This window comes from Aythya fuligula, chromosome 10, assembly GCF_009819795.1.
Source record: "Aythya fuligula isolate bAytFul2 chromosome 10, bAytFul2.pri, whole genome shotgun sequence".
NCBI classification, from domain to species: domain Eukaryota; kingdom Metazoa; phylum Chordata; class Aves; order Anseriformes; family Anatidae; genus Aythya; species Aythya fuligula.
The window spans coordinates 10529402-10548399 of NC_045568.1; the positions used below are offsets into that span (position 1 = coordinate 10529402).

General features: G+C 38.4%; 1 protein-coding gene across 1 annotated transcript; it reads left to right on the plus strand.

The window, feature by feature from the left end:
- Nucleotides 1–291: 291 nt before the first annotated feature.
- RUVBL1 (RuvB like AAA ATPase 1) lies at nucleotides 292–16927 on the plus strand. Its single transcript, XM_032194156.1, has 11 exons — nucleotides 292–469; nucleotides 1090–1176; nucleotides 1803–1935; nucleotides 5825–5976; nucleotides 7285–7374; nucleotides 8229–8378; nucleotides 9694–9757; nucleotides 10972–11170; nucleotides 13041–13143; nucleotides 16280–16371; nucleotides 16708–16927. The coding sequence occupies exons 1-11, from the start codon at nucleotides 329–331 to the stop codon at nucleotides 16865–16867; spliced, it is 1371 nt and encodes a 456-aa protein (XP_032050047.1). The 5' UTR covers nucleotides 292–328; the 3' UTR covers nucleotides 16868–16927.
- Nucleotides 16928–18998: the final 2071 nt, after the last annotated feature.

Here is an 18998-nt window from a genome sequence, read left to right on the forward strand (position 1 = left end):
GGGAGCCCCCTGCTCCCAGCTCTCAGCCACCCCCTGGCCACGACCCCCGGCTGAGGAGAAGCCGCCTCGCCCCCGGCCCCCCCTCCCCGCAGCCCCCGCTCGCCGCCGGCCCCTCAGAGCGGCGCACCGGGAAGCGCCGAGCCGGACGCTAAACCCCAACGCACCCCCTGACTGCGACGGGCAGCCGCTTCAGCCAATCAGCACCAAGAGCGGGCGGCAGGCGGACCAATAGCGGCGCCGAGGAGGCGGGCCGAGCCGAGGCGGGCGGGCGCCTTGGCAACGGGCGGGCCGCGTGCGGCCGTGAGGCGCGGAGGGGAGCGGGGCCGCCATGAAGATCGAGGAGGTGAAGAGCACGTCCAAAACACAGCGCATCGCCGCCCACAGCCATGTCAAGGGGCTGGGGCTGGACGAGAGCGGCACCGCCAAGCCGGCGGGGGCCGGGCTGGTCGGGCAGGAGAACGCGAGGGAGGTGAGATTGGGGGGGAGGGGGTGGAAAGGCCCCGATCCTGGCGCCTCCTGAGCTGAGGGGAGGCCGGGCGGCAGCCCCCGGGTTTTGTGGCCCCGTAGCTCTGGGCTTTTGGATCCGGGCTCCTTCTCGTTCGCCCCGCGGTGGCTGCGGTGTTCTGCGCCTTGAGTTTAAGAATTAAGGTGCCAGAGGCAGCAAAAAGCCGCCAACAGGCAGAGATGCGCTGCAAGTGGGGTTTGGGGCTTCCTTTTCAGCCCTGCATCCGGCCCTCGGGGAGTGCTTCAGCGAATTGTCGTTCGGAAGGCCCAAACCGCGCTTTTTGCTTTATTTTTATACCCTGATACATGTCTGTTTCTCGGAGAGAGGGAAAGGATGCTGTGCTCTGACGTTTGAGTTTTGCTGTCTTTGATTATTTAATTTTTTTCAGCGTGCTAGATAAAGTAATTGTGGGAAGTATTTTTTTTTTCTGATCGTGTGTCTATTTTATATGCATAAAATTGTAATCCTCTTTATTTTAGTGGGTTCACATGACCTAATTTTTCTTGACATGTCTACTGTTACTGGAATGAAAAATATTACAGCAATGCTATTGTTAACAATGTAAATACTTATTTAATCTATAGGCTTGCGGGATTATAGTGGAATTAATCAAAAGCAAGAAAATGGCTGGTAGAGCTGTACTGTTGGCAGGACCTCCTGGAACTGGCAAGGTATTATTTTCCTTATTTATACAAAATAAAGTATTCCAAGAGCTATTTTCATTTTATTTCTTGCCCAAACCATTTTGGGGTAGTGGTTACATATTGTTTTCATCTACCGGATTTTCTTTTTCATTAAGGTATTGATGTGTTTCCCCGCTTTATGTTTTGATTTTTGCCATGTCATTAACGTTGGCTGTATCCAGTGGTGTGTTCAGGCATCATTAGTGTACAGACATCGTGTGTAGATTATAAACACATAGGTGGTGTGGTTTCTTAAGAAGAGGCTTCAAAATTAATTTTAATATAATATCCTAAATAGTTTTTGCTTTTATTTTTGCCCTCCTGCTATTTCAGGCAACTAGCATTTGTATCAGATGTTAAATTCAAGTGTACAGTATTGTTCTGTTAAGGTGTTTTATGTATCTTTGGTAAAAGTCACTTAATGTCTAATATGTTTTGTGGAGGAGGGGGCTAGCTATGTGTGAGACATATCTGTCAGACAGAATGGATCTAACATTAAATTGGTAGTTGACAGATGGAAAGCAATAAGATAAGGAAAGTTAACTCTGTGCAGAAAGAATCCTACGTTCATCCTTAAACAAATTAAATGCATAATGTCTTTTTCTATTTTTAAGACTGCTCTGGCTTTAGCTATTGCTCAGGAACTAGGCAGTAAAGTTCCCTTTTGTCCTATGGTTGGAAGTGAAGTCTATTCCACTGAGATCAAGAAAACAGAAGTTCTAATGGAAAACTTCCGACGGGCAATTGGTAAGTTTCAGAAAAGCAGAATAATTAAGTATTTGCATGATACTTACTTTGTTGTTTTCTTCCAGTCATCTGAAAAGGAAGGTTTTTTCAGTGGTCATGGTGGTTTCGAGATCACGGTGTGTTCTTTTTTTCTGTGTTGATCTTAGTTTGGTGAATCTCTTCCCATACTTAGTGGAGTCGGTAAGGCCCTCTGGATATAAACCATAATATAATGGTTGTCTCCCACAGTTATTTTTGGTTTACTCTGCTTCCCCAGAGTCTCTTCTCGACCTCCAGGTCCATCTCCTTTTGCCTTTGACTGCATAAATACAAAAGAAAACCTATTTTTAGTTTCTTACATTAGCAGAAATACTTTTGACAGCAAAATGGTCTCTCCTTTTTTTTTTTTTTTAGTGATTTTATGCTATTAAGCAAACAGCCTTCTTCGGGGACTCCCAAATGGCAGTGTTAGCATGACTTAGTGTAACAATGAGCCCAGAGGAAATTTCTGTGCCAGCAAAATAAATACCTTAACTTAATATCTTCCTCAATTTTCTTCTCAATTCCAGAGTGCTTGTACAAGCTCAATGCAAATTTAACCAATTTACAATACAACCTTACTAAGTATCTAAAATCTCTTAGGTGATCTTTGCTGACAGCTGATAAACGCAGTTAAAGTGGCCCTTGTTTGTCTGAGGATTGCCTGAGGATAGCCTAACCAAAACACTGGACATATTAACAGTTAATTTTCCTGGTTTCTGTACCATGTTTCCCCTCTGACTTCATCAGAGTATTTGATGGCAGTGAAGATGTCTCTCAACTCTGCAACCAAACAAACGCAGTCCATTGACTTTTATAAGAAAGCAACTTTCAGTAGTCTGTGGTCTTCTAGTTACCGTGAGTCTGGCAGGGCCTGGGGGAGGGAAGCCAGAGAGTGAGCAGTCTGCAATATTTCCTTGATGTGATGAAGTTCCCTGTCAGAGATCTGGAAACTTGAACCAAGAGATGAAACTTCTGCCATCCGTGTTGTCAGTTGCAGAGATAGCAGTATTTTAACTCTCTCAGGTTAACAGCCAGATACATTGTCAGTCTCCTGCATTCCCTGAATGGCAGTAGAGAGACACTTCTAAACAAATATTGGTGTTAATGAAAGATGGAACCTCTTTTATTCCTTTGTGTTGAATTCTCTGTCACATTTTCATAACACAACCTTTATTGAATGTTTTTATCAGTGTAAAAAAATATTTTAAAGGACTAGCATCCATTGTTTTTCAAAATGGAACACTTTCCAATCATGTTCAAATCTCAGTTAGGTTTTAGATCCCTTGCTGGGTAAATAAATACTTTAAAAGGGTGCATGTTCTAAAAAAGGGTTTTGTATGAACAATGCACTGTTTGCTGTAACTGGGTGCAAGAAAAAAAAATACACTTACGTCAATCAATACCTGATTTTTTTTTTTGTATGATACCTTACCAGCAGGTTCTATATATATCATCTATATTATTTATAAAAATTATCAGGGATGTTAACATCGGTTTCTTCTTTTTTCCTTTTTTTTTCCTTGGAAACAACAGAATCTGACATGTTCAAACACATTGCTGTACGAGGAAAAGGGCAATTCAGAGTTTTCAGAATTTTTGTTGAGTCATTTAATAACAGACTTGACATTCTCTACTGGCCAGGCACTGTCTAGTGTATAGCAGGTAGATTATTGTATGTAAGAAACATAAAAACATGGAGTGGGAAATGAGAAGATGGAATTGTACGGGTTTTAAAAACAAAAACCACTTCAGATGAGAGGGATTAATATCGTATAGACCTTATTAGCAGCTGGCAAGGATGATGACAGTAGCTTATGTTACAAGCTCAGACGCAGTAACAAATAACTACTAGAATAGCCCCTTGAACAGCATGTCCATTCCCTGTATCTCTGAATTGTAACTGCCACTAAATCAAATAAGCATTGTCTAAGTTCATACGTATAATGCTACTGAGCCCAAACACGAAGCATTCTACAACTTTCTTCTTAGATTCATGCTTCTAATTTGTAAGTAGATGCCTCTGTTTAAGTTAGAGCTCATTTAAGAGTGAAATTCGTAGCTGATAAATGCAGGTTGATTTGGAAACAAAAGATAATCAGCAAATTCAGAACATGATTACCTTTGCTCAGATCATGCTAAACTGTAAATATTTTCTATGGACGTATCTATGTGAACACATCAGTTTAAATTAGAGGCATGCTTTTGAAGCAAGTCTCTGGGTTATCCTTGCTGGCTCAGCTCTGGTTTGTGCTGTGGAGCAGACTCTGATCATGTGAATCTGCTACTTTTCAGAAGAGTGAAACTGGAAGATGTACTTTAGGAACATACAAAACTTACCGCAAGCATGAATGGCTTGCAGTTTGTGGGAGCAGAACAGTGCTTGTGCTGAAAGTTTAAAAACAAAGCAAAAAGGAAAAACAAGCCTGTGAATGTCCATTTCTCACCACCAACAGTTTTGCAGTACAGTTTCCCGTATTACTAAACATTCCTTGCATATGTAACCCATGTGATACAGCCTTGTCTAGGACAATTTTATAACTCAAAGGTTCGTTATTTTTTTTTATGTGATGGTTTGGCATACCAGAAAAACATGTTAAAAATTAACTTCATATAGAACTTCTTATATAGTGCTAAATAAGAGAAAACAAATACTTCGTACCAAGAAATCACATTGTCCACAAATATCCTATTTTTCACATTTCAAATCCTACTCTTGATTTGGGTCCAGTAGAGGGAGACAGACTCATATTTGTCAGTTCTTTCTATTTCCCTATCAACAACTCAAGATTACTGGTGAAGAGTCTGATCTATTTCAAAGTAAAATGAAAAGTTGAGGAACAAGGAAAGTTTTATAAAGTCCTAATAGCCTCAGACTGGGCAGGATGACTTCCTTATATCTTGTTACAGCCCATTCATTATTTTTGGTACGGCATATGTGTCTCATAAAATGCTTTATAGAGTCTCTTCAGATGTGGGCTCTTTGAACTTTTATGTAGTTAGAACATCTGCATAATTGTAGTGGTGGTGATGATAGTGCTTTTTCTTGGGGACAGTCTAACTGTAAAACTCCTCAGCTTTGTATTATTTATCAGTTTATAACAACTGTTAGTCCATTACAATAGTTGTGACAAGAATACAAGATACTCAGATACTGTGATGATTTCTGAACTATCTGAAAAACAGCAAAGTAAGGATGTCAATGTCACCTCTTTTGGAATAGTTTTAAGTTTGCATCATAGCAAACTGTTAAATTTTATCTAGCTCACCTTTTGCTGTTAACTTGACAAATATTTTGCATGATACATTAAGCTTTTATTAATTTTATGAGATTCTAACATACCTGTTAATCAATTTATGCTATTTTTAACTTAGTTGCTAATTTTTTTTTATGAAGTTACTTATTTTCCTCCTCTTTCCTGACTTAGCAGAACGTTTCTGATAGTATGAAAATTGTGTAAAACTCCTAGTTACTTTAGTGTCACTGATCTTTAGTTTCAGAATTTTGATGAATTTTTTATCTTTAACATAGGGCAGCAAATCTCCTCTTCGAGGGGAGTGAAAAGAGAAAGGATACTGACGTTTGCTTCAAGAGCTAGTAGTAATGGGCAGAAAGAAAATTTTAGAGTTTATTAAACTGCTTTTCCGTCAGAACTTGGGCTGAGCTTTCCCTTTCATTACCCAGGATGAGTATTCTCACTTTCTATTGAAGAAGAGAATTATAATTGATCTTTCAATTTCTGAAAATAAAAAAATCCCATTAAATGTAATGAACCCTAATGATACGTTAAAATTTGTTGGCATTAGTGCAGCAGACTCTTGAGTGTTTATGGCCATTGATTTGTGTACTATTCCAAACAATTTCTTGCAGGATTGAGGATTAAAGAGACCAAGGAGGTTTATGAAGGAGAGGTTACAGAACTAACTCCATGTGAGACTGAAAATCCTATGGGGGGTTACGGCAAAACCATCAGCCATGTAATTATAGGACTCAAAACTGCAAAGGGAACCAAACAGTTGAAGGTATGGATGGTAGAGTCTCAAAAATTTCCTTAAGAATTTCATATCTGCGATTTCTGTTTTTAGCAGTTCTTATTTCCTTTTTAAGCTCTAGATCCCCAGTTGTGTAGCATAACAATGCCAGGAGACATTTTTGCTAGACAACTTTTCCCTACTCCTGCGGATGTACGTTTATCTGCTTTTCGTAGAGATTATTTAGATGTTAGTCTTTTCTCCTACCCATTGAAATGAGGGGTAATCCCATCACTCAGTCAACAGTTCCTGTTATTTTTCTGTCTGGCAACACACACTCATGCACATTCAAGCGAGCTAAAGGAGAGTTTAAACAGGAAGAGATTCTGATGCAGTTTTACAGCCTTACTAGCATCACAGAAAAAATGGGCTTAGCTGAGAATCTGAGCTACAACCTGCCTCAGACTATGATGTGCTCACACTGATTGCAGTTGTAACTTTGTGGTCATGACAGCGAATGTACAAGAAAGCTTTTGTTTGTTTGTTTGTTTTTTGTTTTCCTGATACGCAGTCGAATTTTTGAGTATGGTTTTGGGAAATTTTGCCTGCTTCAGTATAAATCGTTCTTTCTGTCACATCCCTTTCTATGTGTGGAGATGTGATAGAGAACTAGAAATTGAGCTGGTAGCTTGCCAGCACAGACCCACTTTCCCTTTGTTTTCTTGTACAAGTCTCTGTCCATATTGTTTAATTTCCCTGTCAGTTAGAGTGTGAGAGAACTGAATGCTGTCTCTGTTAAGCATCATCTTCAGTTTGTTCACTCTGAAAACTAGAAAATGTAGAGCAAAAATGAATAAATATGTACTAAGAGAAACAATAGCATTTAACGTATTCCATATCCACTTTCCTTCACCCAGCTCCACAGAGGATGCAGACTCAAGAGATCAAGTAGCATAAACCAGTGCAATAGCCAGTTTTTTTTGTGAAAGTTTTGCTAGAAAGCAAACAAAGCACCACATCCTAGGTACAAACATATTGTCACTTCGCACAAAGGTATACTTTGTTACTGCAGTCATTATCATTATGTTTTTGGCTCTTAATGTCACTTTCTTCAGACGTTTATTTTTATGTAAGGAAGTAAGTTTTGTGCATCTTCTTTCAGATTTTACAATAGAGACTAAGGTTGTACTCTACCAGTACTCCAGGTCTTACAGCTTCATAAAATCCTACAAGGTATTGTGGGGGGGTTACAGTTTAATTTTGCCTGATAGGAGTGAGCTTTAGTCTAAGCTTCTCTTCCTCCATTACCATAATAATATGGAACTGTTTTGACCAACCGTGATGTTTGTTTGTCTCCAGCTGGACCCAAGCATATTTGAAAGCTTGCAGAAGGAACGAGTGGAAACTGGCGATGTTATTTATATTGAAGCAAACAGCGGAGCCGTCAAGGTAAGATAAAAGTTCTGCATTTTTATGCAGGTGGATGTATTCTTGCAGGTCCTTCTCTGCCTTTGTTAAAAAGCTCTCCAATTTGTTAAGCTTAATTGACGTGAAATGGTTACGTGAAAGTTTTAATAAGAGCCTAGTGTTTTCCTTATCTATAAAGAAAAATATCTCTTGCACTGAAAGAGCATGGTCATCTGGTTCACAATTGAGGTCATCTGGCAAGGAAGCTATCACTGATGCTGCCTGGATGAGTTTTCTTTCCTGTAAGATCAAAACATCTTTAAGGGAAGGGGGGAGAAAACCAAGCAACTTTAGTCATTTTCAGGCTGACATGTGCAGTGTATTTAATCTTTCTTTTATCGCTCTGGTATTTTCTCCACAAGATATATACACGTAGAAGGGAAAACTGCATTAGTTAGCATTCTTTTCATATCTGATTCAGAAAGTAGTGTACAGCGATACTTGCTGTTTAATGGATGAGCATAATATTTTGTATCATATAATAAATCACCCACCTACAAAGGAGTCTTGAACAGTTCTCCCAATCTCTAGCTAATCTGCTGGATTTGTCCTTTAGCAAGAATTGCATACAGTTAAAAGAAGAGGGGAGGGAGAGAGAGAAAAGTGGAATATTCTTACTGCTAAAATATCAGGTGCATTTCACCAGAGTTTTTGAGCTTTGATCAGTAGATACAACATGCCTTTTGCTAAATCAGGGAGGGGGGTGTCTGAATTGTCAGACTGAAGCTTTTCAGTACTGTAATTGTGAACCAAGCCCTTTATCAAGTTTATGTCACTCAAGTTTTGGCACTGAAACCAATTCTATACCTGGGCTTTTCTTCTTTGCCTTTCTCCAGAGGCAAGGCAGGTGTGATACGTATGCTACAGAATTCGACCTTGAAGCTGAAGAGTATGTTCCCTTGCCAAAGGGTGATGTGCACAAGAAAAAGGAAATTATTCAGGATGTCACCCTGCATGACTTGGATGTGGCCAACGCTCGACCTCAGGTACCTGACTCCACAGATGAAGTCTTTACAAGAAAATTACTTTACGTGGATGTGATAGCTTTTAAAATAATCAAGGAGATGCAAAAAGCTTTGAGATATCCTAAATTACCTTAAATAGGAAGAGCAGCATGTCTTACCTTGAAGGCCACTCTACCTCTGCTCTCTGTTTGCAGGGAGGTCCTACCTCAGCTGGCTGCCTCTTTGGCCCTCCTGTCCAGGTCAAAGAGGTGGTTGCTTGGTTAGGATTCACTTACGAATATTTGTCAGAGGAACTTCCACATGGATATGTGGGATCTGCTACCTTCACAGTAAAAGCATAATCTAGACCTGCCTCCCTCCTTCCACATACTGCTGTGCCCCATCCACTGCAGAAAAAGCTGAGTGGGCTGCTCCTCTTGACCAAAGAAAAAGATGACATCTTTCTCTCTATAAGGAGAGATGTGAGGTAGCAGCAGCCAGATCTGCATAATTTTTTTTATTGAAAGTCATGAACACAGATTAATTTCTTCTCTAGCTATGGCTTTGTGGTCATGAAATAGAAATTGCAAGCACTATGATAAATGATCACAAAGTATTTTTGACTTTGCTGTAGATTCTTTTAATGTCCCTGCTTCCTTCAGAAATATTTCATAACCTCTCATTGAACTTCCTTGTGATTTTCACTAGAGTTCTGAATGCATTTCAGAAAACAACAACAACAACAAACAAACAAACAAAAACACAACACTCTTTACTGTATCTTAACATAAACTGAGTATTGAGGAAACTCCATCTCTGTCATAAACAAAAGCCACTGACAATACAATATCCATGTTTAAAGGCTGCCACTCCTACGCTGTGATACTACAACCACTTAACCTATTCCTCTTCAAAATAAACATACTTTTTTTTCCAGCAAAATCATTTACATGATAAAATTGAGGAATTAAAAAGTGTTAAAACTCAGCATAATTGTGTTGATAGGTTGAACAGTTACAGTGTGCACAGGCCATCCCAAGTCTCTGTTCCTTGATGATGTTTTCAGTTCTTAATGAGCTTCTGTTACAATTTTTAAAAGAGGATATCTCATTTTGATTTTTTGCGCACTCCAAATGAGCAAGGCTAAAGAATGAGTGGATGAGATGGATAATTAATCTATTAGAATACCACTGTGGTAAAGTTACCCACCCTTTGGCAAGTTATCAACCACTGATTAAATAAAATATCGAGTTAAGTGTAAGAAACAACTTCTTTAACCACTTCCCAGTTTTTAAAATTTGCTTTGTATGTGTTCACTAGAAGACTTAATAGTTGATCTGTAACTTTCTTTTCCTAGGGTGGGCAAGACATCCTTTCTATGATGGGACAATTGATGAAGCCTAAGAAAACTGAAATTACCGGTATGAATCCTTCATCATATTTCTGACCAACATAACCTATACGTTTGCTAGTTAGAGAAGAATTAAAAATCATGTTACTCATGTGACATCTCTAATGAATGCCTTCATAATATTTACTCAAAAACATTCAGATTTGAGAGAGCAGTGATACAACTGCCACAATTGCAATAGCTGGAAAGAGTACCAACATGTTACTGGTTCACACAGATAGTTTCAAACTACATACTGAACTCTACCCATCGTCTCGGAGAGAAAGAGGTCAGAAAGGTAGTGCCATCCCCCTTCTCAAAACATAGTTCCCAGAAGGTGCATAGTTCATATTTTTCTATAGCCACACTGAGATCCAAACTGACCCCCCCAAAATCTAAAAAACTTAGGCTATTTCTTACATGAAGCAACTATGCAGTATTTCTGTGGAGCAGAAAAAAGGCTTCTGCAGACCTTGATTTGGTTTTGACCCTTCTATAGCAGCTGCATTTTGACTTGATGGTCTAAGTGCACTGCTGCTTTCCTACCTACAGATCATGGAAGGAAAAAAGATCTACAGAAAGATCTATTCTGTTTTTTGCTTTGAAAGAAATGTTTCAGTAAGTGACTATCTAAATTTAGATCAAAGTCGTCTTCAATATTTAACCGGAATGGTGCTCTTTTGAAGTTTTTCTTCTGCTCCAGAGGTCACTTTGCTTATTTTGAAGTCAGATTTATCCATATAACATCTTGCATGACTTTGAGATCCAAATGTTGACAGAATTTTTATATAGCCCCATATATATAATGCACATGCTCATATAATTGGTTAAAAGAACTGCCTTGCTGAAATACAGTAGGAATATTTTATTCTTTTGTAATGTTCTCTTCACCCGTGCTTGGAAACTCAGTTAAGCTTCATGTTTTAAACCGATGTTTAGCTGACTGTCTTTTCTTCCTCTGATGTAGTGTTTCACAAGGTAAGATAGAGAACAGACTGCTTCAGTTCAGTGCCAGAAGTTCGGTTTAGGAATAGTTTGATGCACAGGTGTCTCTACAATATAGCAGTGAAATCACAGATCTTAGTTTAGTTTTAAATGCCACATCATTTTGATGTCACAAAGATTTACCTTGTGGCAATAAAAAAACAACCCATGAAAATTTCAAGGAGAATATTACTCTAAGTCTTTCATAGAGACATACAGCTCACTAGCAGAATAACTAACAATTTCTTTTGGTTCTTGTAGATAAACTTAGAGGAGAAATAAATAAAGTGGTAAATAAATACATCGATCAAGGCATTGCAGAGCTGGTCCCGGGTGTGCTGTTTGTAGATGAGGTTCACATGCTGGATATTGAATGTTTCACATACCTGCACCGAGCACTGGAGTCTTCTATTTCCCCCATTGTCATCTTTGCTTCCAATCGAGGAAATTGTGTTATCAGGTATGTCTAAAGTTGAATTTTCCAGTTTCATTAGTTGGGTTGCAAGCTCCATTAGTGCTCCAGAACTGCTCATGAGCTTCATGAGGGGAAAAGCACTTCATGCCAGACTGACTGAATTAAAGCAGAATGAAATTCTTCATTTTCTCTAACAGCCTCTGAATTGTCTGTTTCCTGGGTGTTCTATTACACTTACCTTTCTCTTTGGATACCTCAACACATCTCTTGCTTGTGCATTAGGGACTTCCAGAGCACCAGAGCTACAAATCTCTAATATCATGGTTTCCTGCTTCTGGATAACTTCACTGTTTACTATCCTTCTTGCATCAGACTTCAGCTTCCTGTTCTTACTGTTAAAGCATATCACAGTTCAGCCTGTCCCCATTCTCCATTCTTTCCTACTATATTAGGCTGGATTTTTTTGTTTCTCCAGCTTTGCCAACTAACTTATTTTTCATCTCCACTCCAGTTCGTGCCTCTACTTCAGTATTTTGCACCCACACAACACATTCTTCAGATTTTCAGTAAAAGTGTGCTCTTTCAGATTCTTCCTGAAGTTTTACTGCTAATTTGTGGTCTAGGTCAAATTATGTCTAAACAAGCTGTCATTAGCAATGATTGCTACTCTCTAAATTGATTTAATTCAGCTGTGTAACCAGCTATTCCTTTCACTCTTACTGGCTCATCTGGTATTAATCTTTCTTTGTTTGCATTGCTTAGAAGTTAAGGTGATAAGCTCTTCAAAAATGTTTGAGGTAGATGTTGCAGTGCTCTTTTTACAAAGGCATAAAAAGGCCGTCTTGTAAAAATAGAACAAACAGCTCTGTCAGCGTGGACTGACAGGAACACATGATTTAAGAAAGGAAGTTTTCCATATAATAGTTGTATCAAGTTTTGGTAAACTAAATCCCTTAAAAGCAAGGCCTTTACTGTATACTGTTATCTCACATAGTTGGTGAAGCTCTAATTCACCTAGTGGTGGCTCTTAAAAAGAAAAAATTAATTGTAGCTGAGTTTTTAAATCATAAGAGAATTAACTGATTCAGAGGAAACAACACCATCTACTCAAGAGTACAGGAGGAGATGATTGCAGGACATTTTGATTTGTCTCCCACAGAGGACTGCAACAAAAGGTGAAATGCTTAAAGGCTGGCACAGAAATTGGAAATGTAGTTGTCCACCAGCACTTCACCATTTTCACCTGTGATCTCCGTAGGTCTCATGAAATGCAGCTCTCTTTCATTCTTGACTTCACAGCAACTCATGGTTGTCTTGGAAGAGCAGAGTAGATGTACCTGTGATTTTGCTGTTGGCTGCTTTATGCCAAACAAATAAAATAGTTGAGGGTCTAGATCCTTCTCTATCCTTCATGCACAGATCTCCAACTCGGAATTTGCTGGATTGCAAGCATGTAATGTAAAACCACTGTGGTGGCTATACGGGTGAGGGAAATATTGAACGAAGTAATGGCTTGTTGAGCAAGAGAGAATGTTCTCCCAATTAATGATAGTGGTATCATTTCTATTGACATTGGTGAACAACTTAGTGAGTTGTTCCTTTCTGGAAGATACTTCGGAACATTAGCTAAGGCTGTATTGTATAAGATGCAATGAAGAGAAACATGAAAAAAAGCATCACCACAAACTATTTCTGAGTGACATTTTAAGAGTTCCAGAAATAGTATTTGTTTCCTTCAGGCTGTCCAGTATGAACTAGACCATTTCCTGTCTGTATCTGAGGAACATGCCTGTATGGGGAAGACATAAGAATTGTAAACCAGTAGATGTGTAGTCACCTATTACTGATATGAGTCAAATCAAGGTACTGAACTCAGAGCAGTAGTTGATCCATTTCTGTTTGCTTTCTCCTTTAGAGGCACAGAGGATGTAGTGTCTCCTCATGGAATACCACTGGACCTGCTGGACAGAGTGATGATTATCCGAACCATGCTGTATACACCCCAAGAAATGAAGCAGGTATAAACATTTTAAAGAGCTTCTAAAAAGTCCCTGGAATTCTAGTCTCTTGGGATAGCTGCTATGTCTCTGTATATTCTGTTGCTATAGAGCTGTTTGAAACTGTATGGTCAGCAGGGTTTGTGCCAGAAAGCTTACCACTTCCTAAATGCATGCTGCTTCTGTAACCATTGAGAATAAGCCAGTTAAGGTTCTGCCTGCACTTTTTTGTTGGATTTCCGTCCACTGATGAGTTTTATTGGTAAACACATCTAGAGCTGAAAGTGACATCTCACTTGCATGAAATGCCATGAATTGTTAGCTGACCACCTCTCTTGCACCGCTGTGCTTTCCATAGAGTTTGCAGGTTCCAGGAGGTAGCTCTTTTTCTGTTTGTTACGAGGGGAAGTGTTAGATTTTAGGACCAATGGTCCCACTCCTCAGGCTGTTCCTCCACACAAGAGATGAGAGAGGTTACAGAACGCAACTTCATGCACTGCATTTCTGCCTCCATGCTCTGTACTGTAGCTTTAACCTTCTGGAGTAGTTCCCTGAAACTGGAAGGAGTTTTATGCTCCTAGTCAAGTTTGGAAATGTAAGCACAGTAAATGTTGCAGAGATACGCGTCTGAATGCCTGGAGCCTTTCCTGTGGGACCATCACAACGTATTGTGTATCGATTATAATGCTTGGGTTCCATTATGATGCACCGTGTCAAAGATCCCCCTCATTAGCGTCTCAATGCTGTGAAGTGACACAATGCAGAAGACATTACAGTTTATCATGTCAATTCTTTGTATTATTTAAGAGATAGTGTCAATGGAGGAGAGCGTTGTCACGAGATAATAGTCTCCTGCTGCTGGATAAGTGCCAAGGTGAAGCTGAGGCATTTATCGAATATAAACGTAGAGGCAAAGCTTCACTTCATTTGGTTTGAGGAGCTTTTCACGTACAGCTGAACCATGCTCTGGATGATTTTTTGTGCCTAAAAGGATACTTTAATGCTTTAAAGTACAGATAATAGTAGAAGCAGCCCAGTGATTTCAATAACACGATTATGTATTTTCTGCATACAAAACAGGTATTAAAGCGTGATTTCTGCTTAGTCTGGAGATGTTAAAGACAGTTGTCTTGACTTCCCTGTATTGTATGTGAATTTTGTGCAATTAGGGTAGCAAGAATATGCACTCTGAGCTATATATAGCATGTTTAACAAAAAGTAATACGTATAAGTAATACTTATCTAGTGTGCTATATTATCATGCAGATAATACACTGTTAAAGAGCTATTGTCTGAACTGCTGATTTTTCAGAAGAGCTGGCTAAGCGCTGTGGTTTCCACCCTCCGCAGGGATGAGGGCAAAAGTGTTTACAGTAGCTTTTCCTAAAGCTAAAAATACATACGGCCTTTTTTCATAAATCATGTTCCCATAGTCAGATAATCTCATTTTCCCTTAAATTAAGGCTTTTGAATGACTTCTCCTGGGAGAGAAGGAGGAGCTGTTTATTACCCTTGAATGTAACTAAATACAATTGAGGGGGGGGGGCAGGGAAGGACAGTAAAAATAAGAGGTCCATTTATTTCTCTGTTTTTGCTCCCATTTTTCTTTCATGCTAGGAAGAAGTTTTCCCTGGTTATGTTTCTGTGTGAGACTCCTTGCCTTATCACAACTGATGTGCTTATCAGTGCAAGAATTGTCCTTGTACTGAAAAGTTTGTTCCTAACCAGTAGAAATTCCATTGTATAGCTCTGCTGTGAGAGAGCAAGACCCAGTTACCTTGGTGTAACCAAAACAGGGAGAATATGGTCCTAGGAAATTCTCTGTTGTAAGAATATTCTAGTCAGACATTGTGGTAATCTTTTTTTGTTTTGCCTTTGTATCAGATAGAGGTAATAACTGGCACATTCTGTTCATAATGTATTTCACCTGGCAAACACTTTTCCTATTTCACAGCAGCTTGTTTATATATGTATTTGCTGGGTTAATGCCCTAGACCCTGATCCTTCAGTAAGATTCTGCAGAGTTGTTAGACAAGAAGTTTTTTTTTAAATAGTTGTTCTTAGAGACGTGGCATTTAAGGTGTCTTGTTTCTAGCAGAAGAATAACGTAGCACTATTTCAGCGAACGGAAAGTGATATTTGGGTGATCTATAAGATGGAAAAGGTCTTCAATTTGAAATTGCAATTTGCAGTAGCATTTCTGATATTCAGTATTAATATCTTAGCACAACTTCCTACCATTTCAAACCACTCTTTTACTCTGTTCCCTACCGTGACTCTCCTGGCGCATTTTTATGGCTTTAATTTAAACGAGTGCTTCTTGATATCTTGTTTACAAAGCTGCCAAAGTGAAAAATACCTGTATTATATGAGGCTTGCAGTTCCAGAGTTATCTCAGCACTACAACACAACATCATTATCCAGTCTGCCCCTTATCACTCAGCTGGTAATACGGACTACCGAGAGACTTGTGCCACTTTTGTTACAGCTTTATATGCTCAGGCTTATTGGTGATATCTTGCTCTCCAACTTTGTAAAGATCTTCAAACTGGTACGAGCCTGAGACTGTTCTTGAAAGATTAGATTCTTCTTAGTGATTTTTTTCTTCTTGCAGGAATAGGTGAATCTTAGAAAGTAACTTTTTGATTTATTTTACTATCTTAATGTCACTTGAATAAAAAGTGTGTTGTGAGTTCCTAAGGGAAGAGTATATTTTTTGTAGGGCTTGCTGGAGAGCTCTGCTGTGTAGCAGCAGCAATACACTACAAAATTTGGGAACAGATGTAGCTGTCCACAAGACTCTAGCTGTCACTGCTACTTCTGCATACTTTTCCACTTTCCTTGTTTAAGTTCTTATCTATGAATGAAAAGCATAGTTTATACCTTGCTAACCAGACAAAATTATCAAGGAATAGTCCAGATATGTTATTTTACCTGCCTTTTATAAGTTTTTCAACATTGTATTTACTTATTCAAAGACTTAGAATTCCACAAATCTGTTCTAGTTCTGTGGTAAATTACACGAGGATAACTCCATACCATCTCATTTTATAGCATGTCCCATCTCTAAGCTGACAGGGTTTCTAGAAAGTAAGCTAAGTAGCATAGCATGCTAATAGTTTGGGCTGTTACCTGACTTAATCGTTCATCCCAACAGATCATAAAACTCCGTGCTCAAACAGAAGGAATAAATATTAGTGAAGAAGCTCTAAACCATTTAGGGGAAATTGGTACCAAGACAACCTTAAGGTAAGATGAACACAGTGTGATTTTCTGCTACATCTTATGTATGACTGGGTTTAAAAGCACTGTAGGATAATTCTCTCTTGGAAGTGAGACAGCCCTCTCCCATACAATAACACGCGGTTTATTCAGAAGAGTGTTGATGTTATGAAAGATTGGTAATCCTCCTGTTCCCTTGTTTAAGGAGTGTACATGCTAGAGGATCTAAAATATTTTTTTTTTTTTTTTTTAATACTGCTGAGGGAGCTGTGTGTTTCCTAACAAATTTCCCACCCATACATACATTTAATTCACTGGGATGAACTGAATTGTAATTATTCATCCATCTCTGTTTGATCACAGGTACGCTGTGCAGTTACTGACCCCAGCTAACCTGCTTGCCAAGATTAATGGGAAAGACAGCATTGAGAAGGAGCATATTGAAGAAATAAATGAACTTTTCTATGATGCCAAATCCTCAGCAAAAATCTTGGCTGATCAACAAGAGAAGTACATGAAATGAAGAGCTTATGTTAGATGCTTTGAAGTGGCTTTAACCCTTACCCAGGACTGGCTTAATTAATAAGAAATGTTAATGGTTTGTCTCTTTTGGGACTGGAAATTATTTAAATATTGGGCTGCTTTGTCAGGCCAGAATTAACTAGCAAGTGTTCCTATTTCATTGTCAACAAAAAGATTCTCTGTGATTTGTGTAACATCTTAGTCTCCCTTTTATGAGTACATCTGAAACGAATAGCTCTTGACCCATCGGTTTTGTTTGTTAGATTTTGTTACAGAAGAGCTCTGACTGAAGTTGATGTTTAAGAACAGTATTTTCTTTAAGGATGTTGTTTTGAAATAGTTTTCTTTTACAGATATGAACAATTTTTTTTGAAAAATTTGTCTGAAGTGATTTATAATAAAATATTTCATGAATAGTGGAAGTTTGCTTGTGTTTGTCCTGCATGCTCACCTACCTAAAGAAACAGTTGAAATAAAAAAATCTAGAATTCACTAAAGCGAAATATGGGTAGAGTGGATCTGCAATAAAAACAGATTTACAGCAGATGAAAGATGCAGTAAAAGAACCTTTCTTCAGGTATCCTTTTTAAGGACCTTTTTCTAGGTCTTGTTTTTTTATTCTCTGAAGACTGTTTTGGAAAATGCATAAATATAGAATAATTACTACCTTGGCCTTAACTTAAAGCATTTCTTCTGGAGTACCTTATCCTTTCTTTGAGTTTTCTTAAATCAGATTGAAAAAAAATGAAAAATATGGTTAAACAAGACAGAAGCATTATGTTCTTTCTTCACTTTCTTGCTCAAGTACAATCAAAAACAATTTGCAGACTAAAAACATTAATATTCATATATAATAAACATGAAATTTAGCAGATAGTGAAAATAATAGCCAATTGAAGTTTTGAAATTGTTCTACAGACTTTTTATGAACCTTGCCACAGTCTAGTGTTCACGAAGCATGCTTCCTTCTCTAAAAACAAGAATGCATGTGTATAACGTGACTAACCTCACATTCTTTTTAGAAACTTTAGTGATTTAAACTATTTTATGTACACTTATTTAAGTAAGCGTAGTTCTTAGGGTAAGAGGGGAGGAGGGAATAATAGCTTGCCACAGGCACCCAGTTTTAAATGTTTTTCCTTTTTAGCAACTGCAAACTTGATAAGTTTTCTGTTAACACTTCTTGTTCATCCAAAATGTAATCCACACTCCTAAATGAGAAGCACTCTCACAAAAATCCAGCATGCAGCTACTAAATCTTCCACAAATCCTTCACAGAAAATCATTCCTTTCTCACACTGGTTGACTCTCAGTAGTAGTGCATTAGGCAGGCACTGGCTATTGCATTTTTCTCTTCAATTAAAAAACACCTCTGTTGCTCTTGCTTTCCAAAGAGTTTTTTTTAAGAGTTCCTGGTAGTTAGTTTAGAGAAGTTAAAATGACAACCATGGTACACGTTTGTATACATTTCATTTACATAGCTTAATTCCTGTGTATCAAATATAACAAAGCTTCCTGGTTAAGTCTTAGTATTCTGCCTTCTAAAACCAATGCATAAACTCATCGTCTTTAGGGAAGGAATCTAGCTGCTAAAAACCTCTGTCCTCACTCCCATATGCTTTAGCAGCTTCTCTCTTCCTTGTGCTGAATTGCTGTTTGTTGAAATGGTTAATGATTTTTCAGTTCTAAAAAACAACAAACACCACCACCATGGACTGGACAGCAGAGACTTCTGGGGAAAAAAAAAAAAAAGAATGGAAAGAAGCTGAATAATTTGGATTTAATAATGTTTTGATCACATTCTGCTATCTCAGTCATGTAAAAACCTGTCCCATTCTTCAAAGTGAAATTCAGTACTCTGTCAGCCAACCCTAATTAGCTTTTGCACTTTAAATAATCTTATCTACTCCTTTCTCTACATCTGCAACTAAACAGCAGTGACAGAGATATTTAATGAATGATTTTTTTGTTTATCTGCGAATATTTTTGGCCAAGGAACAATCCTGCTTTCACACCTAAAAAGACCTTTCTCTTACTGTGTCCAAATGAATAAAGATTGGAAATACACCACCACACTAATTTCCAGTGTTTTTACAATATCTTTCTATTGCAGCAGGATGACGTGTTCTGTT